The following is a 22,455-nucleotide window of genomic DNA, read 5'->3' on the forward strand; positions in this document are numbered from 1 at the left end:
ACAACCATGGATAATGCAATTATAATATCAGGAGCACAAAACGTACCCACCAGGACATCATGTGTTTCTGTGAAGCGACAAAGAGACTCAGAACTATGAAAGGGCAAAATAATCACAATGAGAGGCGAAAAGACAACAAAGAGACAAACACACACTCACAATGACTATGATAATAGGCAAAACAACCACAAAGAGACACAAACAAAAACAATAAAGACACTAACAATTACAATGAAAATACTTTGACATCTTTTTTTGTTTGTTTGTTTGGTTTGTGAAGCACTCTGTGTTATCTTTTGTGTATGAAAAGTGATGTCTAAATAAAGTTTGATTTCACTTGAAACAATGAAAATATAGGACAAACAAACACAAAGAGATAGACAACAAAAGGAGACTTGACCACTATGCCTGTTTGTGTTGCTGTTATGTAGCAGAGGTGGTGGTGGCTTTTAGGAGGCATGATCCTGATCATGCAAGGTTCTTAACATGATAACAAGAATCTTTAAACGGATCCTAAATTGGATGGGAAGCCAATGTAGACATTCAAATGGTGGTCACATGCAGGGGCGCCGCCAGGGATTTTGGGCCCCATGAAAAGATAATCACATTGGTTACTTAAACATTTTTTTCTTAATGCTCTAAAATAGTTTGGGCCCCTGTCAGTCACAGGCCCTTAGAATCGTCCTAATCGTTCACCCCCTTACGGCGCCCCTGGTCACATGAGACCTTGGTAAACAGCTACGCAGCAACCTTTTGGCGATTTAGGGAAGTACTGCTAAGGCAGGGGAAGTGAAAATTATAATAGAAAATAAAAGCATAGTTAATATCTTCTAAATCTCATTGGGCTTGAGTTTAATGTAACAATTTTCATGTGTCAAACATAAGTGCTTCATGTTGTTGAGAGCCATTCAATGATCCATCCTGAAACAACCTTCAGCTGTTTGTAAAATCAACACAATCTGTCGTGGCTTCCTTCCTTGTTTTTCCATCAAGCCACTAGACGCCTTAAACAGACAGTTCTAACTCGTTTCTTTCCTTTAAGTTACTCACAGTTTGAAGGGTTGCTTGGCCTCCGATAGTTTAGAAGATGTTGCGATGTATTTGCTCAAAATAGAATAACAAACTTTTGCACATGCAACAAAGAAATGAGTACAAAGTGTGCTAGTTTAGTTGTAGTTTTGTGCATTAGTTTGCTGGTTTATTACTGGTAACATTGCATAAGATGTAATACATCACAAGAACTGAAAACAAATCTAAATCATCCCCAAAACCCCAATAAAACATCAGCCGACGAGAAGAGCATAACCACAAGATGACATTCGCACCAAGCAAATACAGAACATGGTTTGTCAAGTTGCAGATTCAAAAATATTATTTAATATTCAGAACAAATAGCACAATCAAATATTGTTTTTTGGTTTACCTTAGTTGTAGTTTATGTATTTAAACATTTATGTTTTTGATTTTGGCCTATATTATGCAATAGCTCTTTCTTTTAATAAAACAAATGAATCATTCTTGAAAAGGACATTTGAAATTGAATATTCCTAATTCCTATCAAATTACCCCCTGGCAACACCCTTTGTTGCTCTCCAAGGCTTCACCAAAATGATCACAAAACTGTAGTTCTTACATAACCACACACCAATGTTATAATAACAATTACCTCCTCTGCTGTTTGGTTTAATCTGCCCATTCGTTTTTATTTATGGGGTGTCAGTGTAAAGAGAGCCTTTGTGACTCTCTCAAATGTTGTTGTTGTCCACAGGAATACCTGAGAACAACATCAACAGATTTGAAGCTGAAACCGACTCTCTTTGTTTTGAACACTTCAGTAGATAGCTGTCTGACATAACAAAGCATTGTGTTATTTGGTATAGTTATTGCTCTGTTGCTTTACAAATTAAAATGTATACATCGGCAGAATCAAAGACCAAGAAAAAGAAAAGATAAAGCTATTCGAAAATCAAAAAACAATAACCAAAGGGTTTGCCTTATAGATTAACAACCATTCTCACTTCCAAATGCCTGTTGTTGGCTCAAACACAGCTAACAACCTAAAGAAACAAATACATTGTAGATGTGACATGTGGGCAAGTGAAAGGGGCAGAATTGGGCATGTAATAAACTTGACACAGTACTGAGAACACAGAATGCACTGAGTAATTACAATGAGTGCTCACCGATCAACAGGTGGTCATCCTGTCTCTGCCCTTAAAAAAACAACTATGAGCCTGCAGTCTTTGTCCGGTTAGTTGCCTGGCCCTTGGGGACAAACAAAACAAGCTTACTGTATTTGATCTGGTTTACATCATGCTGTTTGACTGTTCTGCCAATTACAGATCATAGTTTAAAATGTTTTTTTCAGGTCTTTTTGTGTTCAAATGATTCACGCATGCTGTTAATGAATTATGTATGAGGTAGTTTTTTTGCTGAACAGATTTGTCCATCGGTTAATGATTGTATGCAGCTCCTATAAATACCTGTGTGTGTGTGTGTGTGTGTGTGTGTGTGTGTGTGTGTGTGTGTGTGTGTGTGTGTGTGTGTGTGTGTGTGTGTGTGTGTGTGTGTGTGTGTGTGTGTGTGTGTGTGTGTGTGTGTGTGTGTGTGTGTGTGTTCAAAAGTGTCAATGATTGACGATGTGTGTGTCACTCTCAGAGCCGGATATTTATCTGGCAGCCGGCTGGAGTGTCAGATGCTCGGATGCAGCCCCCCTGCTGGAAGCTGGTGAGGGGGGGGGGGGGATCAGCTAACAACAAGATTGACTTCCCTCCAACAGGGCCGGCAAGCTGTTGTAATTACATTAAATTGCTTTGGGAAATGGTTCTGTGCTACTGATTGAGATCAATAGTAGGATATGGGGGGGGGGAGAGAGACTTTGCCCAATAAACTCTGATGGGGGAAATATTGACAAACTTCATATCATAGTGGATAGCGATTTCTCCATATGAGAACCTCACAAATATGTAAGTTTGGCAACTAACAATATTTTTTGCTGCCATTTGGGTTTGTTTGTCACTCTGCTCTGCTGTGGACCCCATATGTGAGGTACAGATGGCCTTTCAAATGCTGCATCAAAAACACTCACATAACCACGCCTCATAAGAATTGCAGCAGGAGGTCTATTTCACCACTCTGTGATATAGCACCTGTGATCTGAAGCTTTTGATCACACCATGGCAATTGATGAGGCTGAACACATGTGACTGAGGGAAACATAAAAACAGGGCAAAGTCCATGAGATACAACAGAAAACAATAATTGGTGGTTTAACTGGTTTAGCTAAGGTTCTGCATTGCACTGATTTGAATTTGAAAAGGTCTCTGAACTTGATTAATTTTAGATCAATAAAGACAGTTCTCTGATAGCTGCAGGGTAAGCAAGATTCAGATTAGCAGATTAGTTTAAATGAAATTGAATTTGTAATAGTTTCACCAGAATTGTTAAAATGGTAACACTAATTGGTGGCATGAGAGAAAATGTTTTTTTTGTTTAAACTAGTCTTACTTCCTATATTATGGTAGCATGCACAACAAATAAATTAATATAGACATTTCCAGAAAATGCATTGAGGTCAAACTGACATTAATGATGGCTTTGTTTTATTTGACAAGCCAGTAGCATGTTAGAATACCAGGGATTGTGATGAGGGGGCGAAACAATCGCTAATACATTATTACTTACGCCTGTTCTTGAAAAGCCAACGTTTATGCTTTTATAGAAGCTTATAATTGTAAACAGACCATTTAGCAGACATTTATTTATCATGTCTGCTAATCACTAATTTTTCTAATTGACGCTCTACTGTAGAATAATACTATTTGGAGTGCAGAGAATGATCTCAGGTCAAGCAGTGTTGTTAAGAAAGCAATGCCGATTACTATGAAGTCATTACTATCAATGAGTTCACAAATGTTATGATTTCACTGTGCATGGACAACATAAGGATATAAGTTTTGCATTACTACCCTAATACTACTACTACTTAGTTAGTACTATCCATTTACCCCACTGTTTGCTTGGATAAAACAGCAAATCAACAGTAAGTAATCATATAATTAATGTTATTCTGTTTTAATACTTGTAACCTAAAGGAACAGCACTAATTTTTCTAAATATATAAATGTTCATTTGAATCCAACTGAAAAAGAGTGTTATCATTGGTAGGTGGTTATTTACATGTTATGACACTTAATTGTAGCATTACTTTTAGTATAATAAAAGGTCCAAACAAAGTCTTTAAATTGTACTGCCGTTTTGTACGAGTTCTCTCTGGTGAGAACTCGTAATTTCCAAACTTTCAGTGACATTGTAAACTCGCTGCGGTGACAGCCGTTAATGCACAACGTCCCTGGTAACCACTCCACTTATCGCGAGAAGTAAGACATGTGTTTTTGAGAGTATATTTAACACTTTTTTGATTAGTTAATAAAAAACACATTTGGTATTTATTTGCTACAAGAAGCTTGCTTGTAAGAAGTATTTTTATTAGTATGATGTAACTTTTTGAACAACACAACACAAATACTTTGTACTCACCAAATTACTTCCGCATCCGCTATGTTTTCTGTTTCGCGGGACAGCACGAAAAAGCTAGAGTAATGTCGTTGTTTGTATGGGATGATGGAACGAATGTGAGATTCCGCACCCTTGTGACGAATTGGCACTTTTAGTCAACTCTTCGTAGTTTGTTACGGGTTTGGTTCGTGTTGTCAAGGCGGTGGTCGCTACGCTGCGACTCCCAGAGACAAACATGTCTCTGCTGTCCATGATTGAGCAAGCTATCAAATCTTGCAAATATGAACAAGCAAAGATTAACCACAATATTCAACACTACAGAGAAATACTACAGACCTTGTAAGTACTGTACATCTGATCATCACCACTGTTTTATCAGGGCCTCAGGGCTCAGGATTTAAATTGAACTCGCCAGACTCCAATTCAAAACAAACACATTTTAAGTTTACAACTACATATCAGTCCGCTTGTCCTACGTTTGAATGCCTCTCGTGCATTATACCCGCTTGGGATCAGTTGTTAAGGTTTTCTGAAAGATTCACCGAAGTCATTACATTATAAATCATGTTAAAATCCAAACTTTGATTAAACAAATTAAACATCTGTGCAATTGAGAATCCATCCGGCCTGTCTAGTAAACAGGCGATTTCGTGTTCAAATCCCAGTAGAGCCTTTTCCAGCACTGATAGTATCCCATTGAAAAACACAGGGCAAACGCAATGCTTTGTTATTGGGATAGTCATTGTGACGTAACCTCTATTAATACATTGAGAATATGAGTATTACAAATGTTTCTACGCAACAGCTAAATAAGAATCCACAAAACTACTCAGAGCACGGAGCATATTGGTCACTGTTCTTTAATAATAAATATTTCATGAACTTTGTTAAAAATAATTATTTATTTAAAAACCATTCATATTGGCCAATGTATTCCAATATGATTTTTAAACTCTCACAAATTGATATCTAGCTTAAAAATGCATTTACTGTAGGATTAGTTGTAAACTGCATGCAGTAGCCTTTACTTTTATTAGGAGATCATTTTATGAAAGCTTGAATAAAAATTAAAAGTGGAAGGTTTGCTTGGTTACACTAAAACTCACATTTTTAACTGAGCTTCAAGAGTAGGTTGTTCATATACCATTTTTAACATTATATTTAGTATTATATACTGTGTTATTGTTTCCTTTGTTTGCTTAACTGGCTCCTTTTTATTATTTTGAGTGTGTATTCATATGAAGTCTTTTCTTACAGAACACCACAACCAAAGATGGGCACTGATGAGTCAGAATTCGCAGATGACGCTGGTCCAGGTAAAAAAAAAGTATTTCTCAGGCACAATGCTTATTAATCTACAGATATCAAACCTGTCAATGAGTTAGCTAGCATTGAAGGCAATGCTGTTGTCAAATACAAATAACGGGGTAAAACCTCACTTGTAACCTAGGAAAATATAGATTGTTAATTTTAGATTAATACAGCTAACTCAAGAAAGCAGAGCTGTCGTGTGCAAATGTGTGCCTGTTCAATATAATCACAAGTCTCTCATTCTTTTCATACAGGTAGTAATGGTTCAGGTTAAATACTAAAATATCTCAAATATAACCACTTGTTTGCATGCTGCTCTCTTCAGATACAGTTACCTCACCCGTGGAGAAAGAAGAAATGGAACTGCTTGAGAGAGCACTGGAAAAAGCTCTTCGGGTCCGCACTGGCACAGTGTCTTCTAAAAAAGACTCAAACAAACAATTTGCATGTCGAAAGGCATCCAGCACTTCAGCTGTCACATCGAAAGAGGGAATGCAGGCTTCTACAGCTCCTAAAGGAAACCAGAAAACCGTCAGATCTACCTCTAAATCAGCCAGTCTTGACAGAAAAGATCACAGAAAGCCTGGTACGTTGGTGTTCAACTCAAAATCTTCACATAGCTACCATCCTGGACAGTGCAAAACCATAATTAATAGAAACATAATCATGAACTGTTCTGTCTCTTCAGCTGGGATTGTGCATCATCAGGCAGCAAGGGCATCACAGCAGGCTGTCTCGGCGTCTGGCTCACTAGGTCGGGGTCAGTTACACACCTCGACCCTCCACTCAAAAAACAAAACTATAAGAAGCAATGAGCTGAGTGGGACTGAACTGGGCACAGCTGCAGCTTTTTCCACTCATTCACATAACACAGTGCCTGTTTCACATAGATTGGAGTCTGGAGCTCACAGTTTACCTCTGCAGAAAGGGTATATTTTTACACAACTGGGTTATGAAGAAACCACACTGATCTTTAACCAACCTTTCTTGGCTGTGCTATTATAATTGTTCTTTACGCCTTTGCTTCATGGCAGGAAAGCTTCTGATCAAACAGCAAAATGGAAATCTCTAAGAAGGAAACAAAACAGGTGGCCAAAATCAGTCTGATACTATTGTGATCATTTTACAACTGGTTCAACAGTTTCTCTTTGTTCACTAATTCTTCCTATCTACATTATTTTTAGGTTATGGGACAAAGTCGTTGCCCTACAAAGGAAACCTGTGTCTGGGAGGAGTCACTTCATGGAGAGAATGACCGCTTTGGTATCCTTCCTCTTTGTAGTGATGCCTTTCAAAGTGGTCTGGGAAGCCACGTACATGTTTTCCATGTAGTGTAATGTTGAGTTGGAAATATACTCTAGTGTAACGTTTAGTTATAATTCCACCCAGCTATAAGACATTGTCAAAATATGTCTCTCAGAGCCTGTATACATTTTATTAATACACTTCTTCCTGTAATCCATCTCATACCTGGCGTATTGTCTTTGACCTCTCTGACCACTAGTTCCCCAAGGATTGGCCATGTGGTTGCCCGGATCAGACCAGGGTTTTGGTCGCAAGACTGACTCACCAAGGGCATGGCCTCACCCAGCACAGGCAGGCAGAGGAGTTTCTGGGCAAACAGACGCTAGAAGTAGCCACAGAGCAAGGTAAAAGAACAGATGACGCATGCAAACACACAAAAATAGGAGTCGAGGAATGAGGAGTAATGAAGGCGATTGTGTTAGAAAATGATCATTTTAGAGGAAATTGCACAGGAAGTTGGCAGGAAGTGATTTTGTGAGAGCTGTTTGGACCGATTTATCCTCTGCCAATCATACTCAGGACCCTGGAATGAGCAATTGAGATGCACTGACTACCAACATGAGACTAATTACTGTACAATTAAACCAGTCAACTCCAATATATCCTGTCATATTGTTGCTAATTAAGTTTTTTTTTTTCTGTTTAGGTTCTAAAGCAAACCAGCATGACTCCTGTCTGGAACTTGAGAGGTTGTTGGTGGGAGCAGATCAGCTCCAGAACTCTGCACACCAAGCAAAACAAGGTAGGAATTCATCCTGTTCTTCAAACTAGATGGTTATAAGCAGAAAGAAAAATAAAATATTGAAATAAAATATTTCAAAACATTGACTTGCATAATTAAAAGGACATGGTTAGACAAATAATTAAACTGTGTTGTGAGATATAATATCCAAGTGTCAGCAGGTCTTACTGTCTGCAACATGCTCTAATATGCAAAACCTTCAACGATACTGTTCTAATGAAGCTGAATGCCCAGGTATTTTCCATTCACACCACTCAAATGACCGTATCACCTTCAGGAAGCAAAGTTTGTTGATGTTTATCAGTTATAGCTCAAGTGCAGCAAAAGTATGTTGCTAAAGCAAGTGTGAGAAAGAACTTTCTAGTAATTTCTAGCTCCCTGCTTAGCAAACATACCTCCATTTTGTGTTGTGACCATGACCATCCAATCTAGCATCCCACATCCACCTTTCAGCGAGTATTTTATTTCAGAGAGGGATGAATCGTTTATTGCATTCTAACAGCATTTGAAAAATGCAATGTAGCGTGCTAACGAGCTAATGGAGCCGCTCCATCTTGGAGTATGGAAAATGAAAACAGAGCCGCAGTGAAACCTCAGTGCCAGATCAGTACTTCCCTTGGCCTCGATAGATCCCCTCCCTGTGACTGTGGGGTTTTAAAGCTGTCTATCCTGACGTGGCTAGGCCAGGGCCTAGCTATTTAAAGCTGAGGCAGCAGAGCAGAAAAACGTTTTAGTGTACGGTTGCTCACGCTCACGCTCTAAAAATAACCGTATTTTCCGTCAGAGTGGGAAGCATGGGATCGATGGAGGCCAGAGGGAGGTTGTCTTTGCCCCACTGGGGCAAATAGTGTGTGGGGCGATGGGATAATTGCACCCCTGCCCCTGACTATAACCTACACATCAGAGGCAGAGCTCAGAGAACTGGAGAATCTGAGAATGAGGGTGGCACTGCTGCAACAGGAGACTTACATTGAGCAGGTAAGAGTTGTTTGCTTTAGGTGAAAAAACTTGAATTAGATGCTGAATCGTGCTAATGATAAGAAAGTCTGTGCATTCTGTTCTGAGTAATAGTCAATACCTTCTAAAAAATAATGTATTGACAGTCTTTTGTTCTTTATGACAGGCCCTGTTGGACACTCTGTCCCCTCAGCTTTCATCTATTGTACCTGGGCCTGGATGTCCCGACCTCAGTGTACTGAGAGGCATGTACTCCCTGCTGGGGGAAGGGGGGGAGCGTTTCCCTGCCATAGTCCTGGACTCTGAGCCTGACTGACCACAGAGCACATTACACCTGTTCATGAAATCTACTGTTTATCTTCTTTTACACATAAGAGAAATAAAATATGACCTCTTAGCATAATGCAATCACAATACACAACATTCCAAACATATAACTACTTGGGCACGGACCTTAAAAGTAACACATATTAGTTGTATCTGCTTAATATATTGTTATTTTAAGATGTAAATAAATCAAACATTGACTTTATACTCGAATCGGAATATTTAAATTAGTACTTCAATTTAGATAGCGTAGGATTTATGTTTCTAAATAGTTTTAAGTTATATTTTTGATAAAACGTTATGTTGTAAAAATCTTACTGTGTAAAAAAAAAAAAGACCTAGAATAATGGCTAATGGAAAAACTGAACCCATGGTCTGTAATGGAACACTTACTGTACCAGCAGGGGGCGCTCACTCACAGAAGAACTGACCATCAAACACACTAGCAGGGGTCTAATGTTAATCACTTGTTTTGAAAATGTGGATTGCAATTTTGATCCAATGTGTGACCTAGAATTACATGTGGAAATAAGGTTTCTAATTAAATACAAACAATTATTTTTAAATTGACTCATCTGCTTGACTGCTGGTCTGTGGAATAAAGTGAAGTAACGAAACAAAGACTTTTTTTTTTTTTAATCCTGACTTTCATGGAAAGCAGCAGAGATGCCATGACTTCAGGCTCATTGCCATGTGTTCAAATGTCTTCCTACTGTCTGTTAAATCAGGCTTTCTGAAGAATTCACATTGCAAATTATTGTATTTGTTAGTTTCTACGAGATTGACCTGCAACATTTTCAGTGTGTTTCATTGCACTCTGAACCCCCAATATTCTACCATAATGTTTCTCCCTATGACGTGTTTGCTTTCCTTGCAGACTTTCATAATATGGCATACATTGAACGATATATAACACGTATGTGGCCAATATGATGTCTCTGCGATCTGAGAAAATTACTAGTCGTGAATTTGCCCGCCACACCTGTTATGAAGGCGTATGTGAGATGCGAGAAGTCCTGAAGAGGCCCAAAAGGCTCGTCCCCACAGATGATGTGTGAATGGCAGGGGCTGTGCCAGACTGGGCGACAGGTGGCGCTGGGTTCACACAGCAGGACGTGGGTGTTTGAGCCCTGCTGCAGAAACCCTCATGTACACACAAAGACGGGACATGCATACTCAAAGCCGGCTAAGTCATACGGATGCCCAGGTGCCTGGTTCAGTGCATGCTAACTGGAAATGGCATGTTTCCCTGAGTAGAGGAATCAAGAGGTCATAAAAAGGAGATGGATATTTCAGCTCCAGATTATGATCTGTGTTTTAAAGGTCCCATATTATACTGTTTTTCATCAATATATTATAGCTCTCAGATAGATATACAAAACATGTCTCTGAAGTGTTTGCCTCGAAACACCAAGCAGATAATTGCAGCATCCCATAAACCCCTCTGTTTCAGCCATGTTTCAAAAGTGCTGATTCTCTGTCTGTTACTTTAGATGAAAATAAGGAGCCACTCCCCACGCCCCTCTGAGAGATATTTGGTTAAAAAGAACACAATGGTGCTCTAGAAGGAGATTCAGGTGATAAGGAGGGGGGGGGGGGGGGGGGGTTACCTTGGTTGGTAATTGGCTAATGGTTACACAAGCCAAAAAATTGTTATGACATCATAAAGTGGCCAAAATCTGATAAGCTCATTTCTCAGTTTTTATATAAATGGATCAGGAAAAAAAGTGAGCGAATATTCTTTCCTGAAACCTTCAGCATCTCTTTAAACAGAAAGGGACACATGTGTATGTAAAAGACATGAAAGAGTGGATTTTGCATAATAGGTGACAACTGGAGCATAATGACTAGATCCTCTGTTTCTGTTGCTTATAAGAAATACAGTCACACGCCACTCGAGTGCAGCCAAGTTTTTCATACGGGATTGGAAATGTGCTGCGTTGGTTCCTTTCCTGCCCATAGAGTCTTGGACAGTGTGAGTAGAGGAGGAGGCAGGGAAGCATCCTTGCGATCACGTCAACACTACACACAGGTCCCTGAGGGAGTGGTGCCTACGCAACTCAGCCTTCCTGTGACCTGCATACATCAGCTGCTGCTGGGCTCTGCCTGTCACCGGCCAGGCTCTCCTACTCCCCTCAGCACGGCCCTGGCCCTGCCCAGGTTACTCAGGCCTCACGGCTTTGTCCCATATTTCTCACGCCTTCAATGCCACATTAATGGAAGAACCCAGACAAAATGTTTTCCCGTGGAAAAAGATTTACTTTCTTTCCCACGCCGGTACTTCTGTTTGCCTCACGTACTAGCACAGAGAGGGACAGAGTTGAATAGTCTTTTCTTTTTCGTACACATTCCTTCCTACTTGTTCACTTTTCTCACCCTTTTCTTTACCACTTTTTGCAGTCGTAGTCCACTGCAATGCTGGACTTCAAGTACAAATCCACAGAAACCGAACAGTGCTACCAAGAATCCACTTCTGTCCTTCAAATGCCCATTGAACATCTCTTTCTCCTGCACCCCGCCCCCCACAAACACATTCCTCACTTCTTTTTCTGTATCTCCTCTTTTGCTCAGCTTCATCTCTGCTGCACAGTGAGCTACAGCAGGGATCTTTAAGTCAGTGTGGTCAGTCATCAGTAAGCGGCATTAGGGTCATTTATTTGATTTCCTCAACCATTCAGGCGGTCTGAGCCAGTTCCATCCATCAAGTTGAATATCTTCTGTCAAGACGAAGAAAAAAGTTTCTTAACTAAGGATCTGTTATCCTGCTTATATGGAGGCATGTTTGGAATTTCAATGAGAATATTATGTGTCTCTTAATCTGATAATGTAGCTATTAAAGAGCAAGAATGCTTTAATCTAACTGAGGAGAAATCTGTTGCTAATAAGAAGCAATGCTTAACAATTCCATAGACATGCTTTTTGAACCCATAATAAATATGTTGTGTCCCCAAAACTTCAAGAGATGACTTCTCTGGTGCGATCAAATATTATTTTTGGACACAGTCTTCATGCATGACAATGTGGTCTCACATGAGTCCTCAAATTAACTTGAAAGCTTTTTGCTTCCTTTTGTTGTAGATAATACTATACATGAATTCCAATGGCTTTTAGCACCAATTTACTAGAATCATTATTCAGTTCACAGTTCTTTTAGAGAGAAAAAACTTAGAAACAAGAAGATGAAATGTTGCCATGGCAAATACAGCAATGCTTGAAGATATAGACATGCAGCACATTCATCCTTCCCTAAAATAGAATCTCAGATGTGGAGGTGTGAAACGAGCAAGTTTAGGAGAAAATAGCAATCTGGATTGATGTTCCCTTCATGAAAGAGAGAGATTCAGGCGTTTTAACTACTACGAGGTTGCCTTCCATACACAAGGGACTGACACCAGCAGTGTGTGTGGGTGGGACAGCAGTGTGGGCGGCCTATGTTTTTCAAGCTTGTATTCTGTCATGTGTGGGGATGCTCATTAGTGTATATTGTCAGGACATTGTATATTTGATGTCTTCCTGGAAATGAGTGTGTGGGTGGTCGTAGGATTTATGTCTGCTATTGATGTCTAAGCGAGAAGTGGTGGGGTGCAATGGGAACATAATTGAATTGCCTTAAGAAGGTGGACCATTTGAACTATAGTGATGAGATGGAATAACTAAACTTTCCTATAGGAAGTAATGAGGGATTCCCCTTTCACTTCTGATTAACAGTCAGCAGTAGGCGTCTCTATTTTACAGGGGTGGCATTTATACTGCAGGAAAAGAAAAAAAGACTGCAATTGAAAAGCAGTGATGGGGAGAAGAAGAAAGGAGGGAGCAGTTAACTCTTCTCCCCTCCCCCTTCCTGTGCTTCGTCAACCCCTATTCTCCCTGCTTCAAAGTTTGACGTCACACAAAAGAAGACCAATCAGAGCGCTCGAACTTCTCTGTTTTTCTTCCCTAGCTCCTCCCCTCCCCTGGTCCCTTATATATCCCCCACCACTACATTCACCAGAGTGTACAATGTGCTGCCAGAAAGCCAGCAGGCAGTGTACAGAGAAACAGCAAGAGAGGGAGAGAGAGAAGGGAAAAGTGTGAGTGGATTTCAGCGCTGACTTCATCTGACACGCTCATTTATCCGGTCTCAAACAGACCTCCTTCTTCTTTCTCTCTTTTTCTGCCTTTTTGTATATCTTTGTGTTTCTCCAGGCCAGAGCTGACTGCGAGCGTGATCCACGAGGCCAACGCTGCAGTCTGGTTTCAGGATCAGCACACACCATCAGTATGGGCTGTACACAGCCTCGGACCAACTCGGGGCAGGAAGCGCAGTCCCTGGAGGTTGGTGATGCCAAAGTGCCCGAAGTGCTCTCCTCTCTGGAGCGGCTGTCCCAGGCCACTGGAGGCATGGAGAAGTCCTGGTACCGCTGCATCTTTCCCTTTGGAATCATCTCTTTGGTGATTGGTGCAGCAGGGACTGGGGTGACCTACACTTATAATGACCTGCCTCAGACTAAAGTGGTGTCAGTTGTGCTGCTTGTCATGGGTCTTATGCTGTTGCTGATGGCCACGACCTGTTGGACAGTTCACAAGAAGAAGAGAAGAAAAAAGAAAGAGAGTGGCTCTTTCACCTCTGAGCAGTGTCCCCTGTGAAGCACATGGGGAGAACAGTGGACGGTACTTGAAAGCAGAGACATACCCATGGCTGGCTGGGAATTTAGGGGTTGACTGAAAGAACTGCCACTTCACTGCCTCCCTGCTCCAAATCCCCTCAAATCTTAATCACAGAGTTTGGCTCAGCTCATACCGGAGATAGCTTAAGCTGAGAAATCATCGAGAGTGGAAGGACAGATAGACAGGACCCTGAATGTCTGTTTAGTCTGGAAAGTTTGGACCATTTTGGATTGACAAGGAGGGATCACCAATGCCTCGCATGCTCTTTAATCATCAGACAGCAAGTGTCCAGTGTCAAAACAACCTCAGAGGAGACACACACAAATATGCCTTGCACACTACATGCATATTTACACGCACGGATACATGGCCCTCGCAGTCCTCACTCACATATGCACTAGCAGTCACAGAGGGAGCTTGCTGGACACCTAACACGCTATGCAGAGCTGCTGCCGGAGTCAATGCTGTCGTCACTAGGCACGTCAGTCACAGCATTCCTCTTGCCAGGACAGGTGACTCTCCAAGAGGCCATAAGTGGGCCAAAGAAGGCAACCTGATACCCAGCCCAAAGAGCAGCGCACCCGCGTCAGTGGCCAGCGTCATTCACTCGTCCTGTGACACCGCAGCAATGTGTTGGAGGCTTTTTTTACGCAATGGGAGAGTGGAACTTGAGTCCAGCAGGATCTTGCTGGCATCTGTGTTGACGATGAGCTGGAGAGGGCAGAGGACCTGCTGGGGAAGTGGAAGATGTTTGTGTGTGCTCAAATAAAGATTCTGGTGAACTAAAAAGACTGTTGGACCTTGGACTTCACTACTTAGTAACAAGATCTTTGCACATATAGACAAGTCTATGCCAAGCAAGAGAAACTTCTAGTAAGCGACATACTCTGAAAGGCCTTTTGTAGCTTCGGCCTCACATTACAAAGGATGGGGGCACAGACTTTCTGACTGACTGATTGTCCTCCTGTCAATGTGCAAGCATTTTCACCCAGCCTAGTGTCTTGAGTGAGGCACCTCAACCCTACACAGGGCATGCCAGGATTATTGAAGGACACTACCCCGAGGGGACATGCCACCGCAGGGACACTTTGCCTGATCCTGCTCCCCTCCGGCCCCCCCTCTTGGTGCCTTGAGCAAGCACTCATGGAAAAAGGCTCTGTCGCATTCCCCCGTTTCCATCTGAAGCCACGAGAATATCCTCCCTCGCTCTCTCTCTCTCTTTCTATTCCTCTCTCTCTCTCTCTTTACCCCGACACGACTCTCCTTACCCATCCCATAGGCCTTCTGACATCCACAGTTTCTGACTTGATCCCATTCATTTTTTATATATTCCAGGAGAAAGTGTGTACAGCCTTTTGACATCCGAATACACTAAAGAGCCCTATAGTTCAGAAATGGGTCATTATCACTATGTGCCAAGGAAAGTGGATTCTTTTCTCTCTCATAGTGAAAAGAATATTCACTGAGAGTGACAAATTCCTTTTCCAGTCTAAAATTACGCTTCAAGGCTGTCTCGTGAACACTGATGAATGTTTTTGCTCTAAATGACCCTGGGGTTTCCCTTACTTGTGCTTTCAGAGACAATGAGTGAATGTAGCTGCGCTGAGCTCCACATCTGTGAATACCTACTTTCTGTTAGTGTGGGGTCTCACAGGATGAGACACACAACGGCATTTTATTCTTGTCTTAAATATTCTGCTTTCTGTCGCTGAATGTAACAAGGGATGGAAAATACAAATCAAGGAATTAGGAAGTGCAATTAACGTATGTATGTAGAATTGAAGGTGTCTGGCCAGTTCTATGTGAAGGACTGTGTAGCAGCCCTATTGTACCCTTGAGAACAATCATTGATCACGGTTGCATTGATTTTGGCTAGCAGATTAGTGACGCTTTGCTGAGTGAAATGTGGCTATGCATCCAGGGGTAGCAGTTAACACACAATGCCAAAGACCGTCTTGGGGGCCAGCTGCTTCAATAGACATGCAATCGATCGGTCCTTTCCCACACATTTTCTGCGACTCAGAGTGCATTTAGATGTTCCTTTGCATACTGATCGTCAGCCAAACTCTGTTAAACAAAGAGAAGGAAGTAAAGAAAGGGAAGAAATGGGGAAATTACACGTAATGGCATTAATCAACCTGTCATTACTTTTACTTTTATTTGGGAGTGGGGAGCTATCCCTGCGCTCAGACTGGGATCAGTTATAATGAACATGGGAGTATTATTCTTGTTTTTTTTATTTAGCATACCTTATTTACTGACAAAAAATAGGACTAGCATAGACCAGTCTATACGCAAACAACTGTATACGATAATGTTTCGCCAAATCAGCCCTTAATCTTTTGCTCATAAAGAGTAATTATTAGTTTATCCTTTTTTAGCAATGTAGTACATTGTTGTTGCATACTTGTACTTTCTAACTTTCAAGCTGTATTGTGACAGTGTTTTAATACAAAAAAGTGATGGCAGGTGACCAGAATTTGTTTGTTAATGATGTGAAGTGATTTCCCTTCTGCCTTCTCAAATATTAAAGGGAAAATCTACCTCTCTTTGCTGCGGGGAAATAGGTCCCTCACCCAGTAGACAGCCATGCTGTCTACTAATGCTGTTTGCCACTCCAGCGAGTGACCCAAAAAATGTCTGTGTGCCCTCTAATATTTGGTGCTGTATATATGACAATTTTATATTTCTACTGTACTGTATATTTCTACTTATCTGTACATCTTTTAATTGTATTAAATAAATGTTATGTGAACACACTGGTCTGTGATGTTCTAGTTTGCAGCTTGAGGTTAAACCCTCCAAGCACTTACTAAATACTTTGCTTTAAACTTCTTCGATTTGGGAGATGATTCAGAGTTATCCACGGGGATAGATAAGAATGTATTTGGAATATGGGGAGAGGACAGTGAGGAGATGATGCACTAACAATGTTTTAACTCTATTTTGTGTGCACGTTAGATTATACTTATCACCACACGTAGCCATGTACATAGAACATAAAAAACATATTTGGTTGAAGAGACCACCTGGGCTTCCCCTGTCCTGTGCTTGAAATTTGGAGGCTGTATATAGACGCATTGCCATGTGCTGCCCTGCCAGCTTGGGTGACTTGGTCAGATACCAAGAGACGGGTGTGATCTTTTGGTTGTTAGGAAAACAGACTGACCAGTAGCAAGCAGAATAAAGGACACCCTCTACTGGCATAATGTTAAAATAAACAGTGCCAGACGTACTCAGCTTGTTCTTGAAACACGAGCAAATTCACTGGGAGTTTATTTTGTATTTATTACCTCATTTGATCATCCATGGTAACTTTGCTGGAAAACGGCCGTGGGTGTGGAGGAAACAGTGTCAAAGTCTGGATAAAGGGGTGGGGAGAGCAAAGTGCAGATGGAGTGGAAGTGGTCAGTTGGATGCTAGGGTCAGCACAGAATGCAGGAAACCATATTGGATCAACTCATCCTCTTCTCAATCTCCAGAATTTGGCCTCAAACCCAAGTATTTAGCACTATTTGGCTTTTATCATACTTTTATTAAACAGAACTGACATCAGTTTAAATTGCAAAGCCAGAAAAACATGCACTAAGACGTTAGGTTGTTCTGGATTTGAGCCATATGACTGCGATAAGTTTTTTTGTTTTTTATAGGCAATTCTGTCTTCTGTTTTTAATTAGTCACTTCTTGCTCTTTGCTCTAAATGATACTTTTTTATTAGTATTGAGTTACATTTAAATTTGATTGAGATATTACGGAAACTGTTTTGGAGACAGTCAGGTGTGGAGGGAAATCACGCATGCCTGGCTAGACAGTCAAATCAAATCACAGCCAGATTTGATCCCGCAGGTACTCGAGAGAACGGGAAGACTGCCACACTCACTGAACACTGATCTTTTTTATATTTCTGGATGAGCATAATGAGACATTGTCAAATACTAACAGATAAAAAGATATTGCATTTTGTCTCTATATACTCTCATGACCCCCCTTACTTTCCATCTTGTTTCAATCTCCTCCCTCTCTTTCTATCTCAAAGGTCAGTCAACAAATGTTTCTATACACAAAAGCTTTTTTTTCATAAAGTGTTCTGCTCTATGTTTCATTAGCTAATACCCTGCTGCATCGTCGCAGCTCTAATGTACATGTAAAGTCATTGCTTTCCAATCTACCTCTCGAATCAAACACAATTACTTCCTGTGGGAGGCAGCAGCTTTATATCGGCACATCTTTTCAGAGAATAAATAATGAATGCTAAGTGAACAAAATTGACGACTTGTACCCCGCAGTTTTGTGAGCACTTTGTGCATGATTTTATTTCTGTAATTATTTAAAATGTAGTTGAAATACTCCAACCGCTCGCTTCTCCCTAGCCTTTACTAGCCACGTTGTGTATTACTGAGTAAAATGGTTGGAGTTTCTATGGAAACGGTAACTGCATCAAATTAAGGATGTCACAGTGTCTGCCCCGTCTGAGGTCATTCTGCTACTAGATAATTTGATACAAAAGCTCCAGATTGAGGCAACAATTACACGCTTCAATAAACAGAGAGCAATTTAGCAGACATATATTTTGTTTATTCACTATCACACATGTTTAAGTTGAAATGTATAGACGAGAAACATTTACAGATTTAACAAAGATAATTAAACAATTGGCTTGCAAATTGGAATTTGGGTGGGGGTATATTTAATACAAAATATACTGTTTGTTTTAAACAAAGAAAACTATTTTCTTCATTCTCTTTCGTTCTCTTCTTTTCAAAGAACACTATTGAGTGCTGGAAATTCTCTCATCATTTGTAGGTGAGTAGAAGATTGACTGAAGTGCTGATCAATAGTAAGCCTGAAAGGAACAAATGATCTCTTCTTGTAGTCTACTCTGCTCCTTTATGACCAAAGAGCGGCAACGAAGAGGACACTATTCATCCAAGACAGTAATCTATTTAATCACAATGGGCATCAGACACAATGGTCTTAATTATCCTTTCATTTTCTGTTATTTTCTCAAAGTCAGCTGTCGTCAAAGGCAGAACCAATATGCTGCTTGAGTTGCTTTTGTTCCTGATCTGTGTGTGTGCTTGTCATGTTTTTTTTAACATGCTCGTTGAACCAAAAACAAATAATTAATTTTGTGTGTTCCTGCACATTTTTTAAATTATTTTCACTTAACCTTTGACTCACACTTACTTACGTTAACTATCGGCTTCTCTTGATTAACTTATAACATCAAAGCATCCTAAAAATCGGTTTGGATATGCATTTCCCTGCTCCTTTATCCTGTACCTCGGACCACAAATGCACCAAAGTGCATCTGGCTAGAATTTACGATGTAATTCCTTGTCTTTAATTTGACAGAAATAACTACTTTATTGTATTATCACTTGCTTCCAGGGCAAGAGGTACAACCAAAAATGTCCTTCGTTGAGGTCAAGTCCTCTGTAATATGTGAATTATATGGATTCAGCTTTTAACATTAAATAGCTTCTATATAAAAACGTATTGATCAGAATTGATTTACAACCATTAGAATGTAGAGTTGGCTTTTTCTAACAATAATACAAAATGTAGAGGGATAAAATATGAATTTTTTTACCAAATGTATTACACAGTTTATTGAATAAAAGACATGTTAAATATTGTGATTTTACTCAATGTTTGTTAGTTGGTGAGGCTAAAACAGTAAAAAATGCAAATGTGAATACCAACATCTCTCATTGAGCCCAGGACTAACAGAAAACGAGAGATTTGTTTGAAGTATAAAAGTATCACCAAGACACAGTGTAAAAATAACTTTCTCTGCTTGTTGTACAAAGTAATTTGATACTGTAATAATACAAAAACACCTCTGGATCTGACTATGCGCCTGTCCCTTTAAACAGCGTACCTTTAATACGGCTTTTTCTGTTTAACTACATTTCCCACGATCTACGGTAAATGGATGGGTTTGTGGACGGTCTTCATAATAAGGTTAACCAATGATATACGTCCACTGGCAAGCGCGTAGTTCGAAATGGCATTACATTGTCCAATGATCTTCTGATAATTTACAGTTTATAAATCCTGACCAATCGCTGTAACTGTTATTCACGCTGGCCAATGAAATCGCTTATTGTTAGTAGATAGGCGTCAACAGTTCTGACCAATTAGATTGAACGTGGTGTTTAAACTGTCGGCGTGGGCGGTCATAGAGTAGCTTTGGGGGCGGAGCCAAGAAGTAAGTACTCGTGCTTGAATTTGAATTCAGGAAAGAGCTAACAACTTGTTCGATATTAGTCACCACCACAGCACAACAGAAGCAGTGGGCAGGGTTACTGGTTATCTGTATACCATATTTTCAGGGTGTTTATAGTCTGCGAGTTTGATTTGTGTAACATTAGCTAGTATCGCCGGAACGTTTAATTCACTTCTCAGTGCTGTAGCTACATCACTGTAAGGAGAGATCACTACACTTGCAATGAAAGCGGGCGGTAAGTAACTAAAGTCAACCAAAACTCGCTATTACTACCATAAATATTGTCATAACGTATTGTATAGTGAGTGGTTTTGAAGCTGCTTTAAATTCTTGCAATTTGACATAGTTAGTTGACGTTAGCGCTGGTTATTAGCCTCTAGCCAACTCAAACGTTAGCCACGGATTCCTCTTCTGTGTGACTAACTATAGTAATGGGTTAATGCTAACAATATTAAATACAATGTGTCTCTCGCTGGTATTGTACCAGTCTGTGGTAATTAAAAACGGTAATGTTATGTTAAACTTCGTGAAATCTGGTCGTTACTTAACGGTAGTTGCATTTGAAGCACAGGAGGGAAATTTGGGCGCTCAGTTGGGTTGACTTTTCCCAGTATTATGCTGAGTTCACTGTCGTTAGATAACGTTAGCTATAAGGTATGCTTTCAACACTTAACTTTATAATGTTGTATCCTTATATTGAAACTTTGTAAGGTTATCCATGTATTTAATAATTTCTGTATTAAAACAGAGGGTTAGACAAGACCACCCGCAGATGCATTAAGTTAAGACGTTTTGAACGTGGAGCCATAACTTTCACCTTTTACGTGACCATCTGCAAACATACCAACTGGCCTGCTTTTAAATTAAGTGTAAATATTTGCTTGACATTATAGTGGGAATTTGTTGGTGGGTCCAGCACAGGGGTGTGAAATGCTTTTGGGTTGATATTGTGTGTGTGCACTTCTGTTTAAGTTTTTGTTCAAGTATCTAACATTTAATTTCCTTTTTTCTCTCACTAGTCCACTGCCGTTGTCCAAAATGTTTCTCGATTCCGGCACGGAAGAGGGTCCGTAAGCGAACTCCAGCCCTAACCCTGCTGTCTCTACCTGAAGAGGTCCTCCTCTGTGTGCTCCAGTGCCTCTCTGCTGAAGACCTGCTGTCTGTCAGAGCAGTGAGTAAACATAATGTAACACTAACACACAAACTAGCATGCATGTGCCAAGATTTGTTTGGGCTTGGGCATCTTGTGACCACCTGATTTTGTTTGTCAGATGACTCATTTATTGATTAACTAATTGTCCTGGCTTCTGTTACAGGTTCACTCCCAGCTGCGGGACATTGTTGACCAGCACTCCAGTGTATGGGCCAGGGTCAGTTTCAGGGACACTTGGCCATCCCCTAGCTCCTTGTGGCTTTTTGAAAGGTACAGTTACTTCTATCAAATAAAGTCAGACAAAACAACTTTTGTGTTTTGGATTTTTACCTGGAACATCTCTCTTCTTTCAGAGCTGCAGAGAAAGGGAATTTTGAAGCTGCTGTGAAGCTAGGCATCGCGTTTTTGTACAATGAAGGACGTAAGTTAAGCAATACACAACTGCAAGAAATACATTCAAATTAAACAAAAGGTCAAGTGTAATTGTGGCAGATTAAACCCACTTGGTGATTGCTTCAGGTGATAACTTCTCCTGGCCTTTTCTCTCTACAGCATTGCTGAGTGATGAGGGGCGAGCGGATGTATGTGGTCGCAAGGCCTCCCACTTCTTCAGCCTGGCAGAGAGTCTGCACTCTCCCACCACAGATCCCTTCATCTGGGTGTTCATCCGTCCACCATGGTCCCCCACCGGCAGCTGCTGTAAAGCTGTGGTGTTCGACCGTCTCAAGGCTGAGTGTGACAATAACGTGGTAGGTTTGGGTCTTACAAATTAAGAGCACAAGAAAAATGTGCTTCTCTTTCAACCAATGTTTAAGGACAATTGAGCTGCAATTTTGTTTAGCCTGTGTCAACAACTAAGAAGCATATATCATGTTAATAGTTTTCTGTTTTTAATTCAACGTTGAGGTCAGCAGTAATGACGGTCATAATATTGTAAATGCAAAATCAGATTATTATTCTCTTCAAACAATTCAAATCCAAGGTTATTGTTTTGGCTTAAAAACCACGCCTTTATTGCACAGTGGAATTAATGTCATGGCTAAAACACACAGAAATGTACACGGCTTGGATAATCTCATTAAAATATTTTAAAAAGTGGAGTATTGATTATTATAAGGAAAATAATGCAAATGATTTCTAATCTTCATCAATATATTTTCCTTTCCCTACAGGAGAAGAGAGGACCCTTGCTGCACTGTTTGGCCAGAGTTTTGCAGCTCTTTCAAGTGAGTTTGAGACTGAATCTAAACACCTCTGTCTGGG

General features: G+C 40.4%; 1 protein-coding gene across 3 annotated transcripts in view; it reads left to right on the forward strand.

Annotated features, from left to right (window-relative positions):
• The first annotated feature begins 327 nt into the window (after positions 1 to 327).
• The window catches only part of ccnf (cyclin F), a 29,900-nt gene continuing 7,772 nt past the window's right edge, over positions 328 to 22,455 (forward strand). The window contains exons 1-13 of one of the 3 annotated variants that reach the window (XM_079641728.1): positions 328 to 4,857; positions 5,776 to 5,834; positions 6,155 to 6,415; positions 6,518 to 6,758; positions 6,864 to 6,917; positions 7,014 to 7,092; positions 7,334 to 7,478; positions 7,781 to 7,876; positions 21,059 to 21,210; positions 21,356 to 21,462; positions 21,546 to 21,613; positions 21,745 to 21,941; positions 22,365 to 22,418. In XM_079641728.1, the coding sequence (XP_079497854.1) occupies positions 4,754 to 4,857; positions 5,776 to 5,834; positions 6,155 to 6,415; positions 6,518 to 6,758; positions 6,864 to 6,917; positions 7,014 to 7,092; positions 7,334 to 7,478; positions 7,781 to 7,876; positions 21,059 to 21,210; positions 21,356 to 21,462; positions 21,546 to 21,613; positions 21,745 to 21,941; positions 22,365 to 22,418 (1,617 nt within the window). In that variant the 5' untranslated portion in view covers positions 328 to 4,753. Of the gene's footprint in view, positions 4,858 to 5,775; positions 5,835 to 6,154; positions 6,416 to 6,517; positions 6,759 to 6,863; positions 6,918 to 7,013; positions 7,093 to 7,333; positions 7,479 to 7,780; positions 7,877 to 19,997; positions 20,275 to 21,058; positions 21,211 to 21,355; positions 21,463 to 21,545; positions 21,614 to 21,744; positions 21,942 to 22,364; positions 22,419 to 22,455 lie in introns of those variants that run through there. The other 2 variants (XM_079641729.1, XM_079641730.1) reach the window with 2 other exon arrangements.

The sequence above is a fragment of the Notothenia rossii genome (genome assembly GCF_949606895.1).
Source record: "Notothenia rossii genome assembly, chromosome: 8".
In the NCBI taxonomy this organism is placed as follows: Eukaryota; Metazoa; Chordata; class Actinopteri; order Perciformes; family Nototheniidae; genus Notothenia; species Notothenia rossii.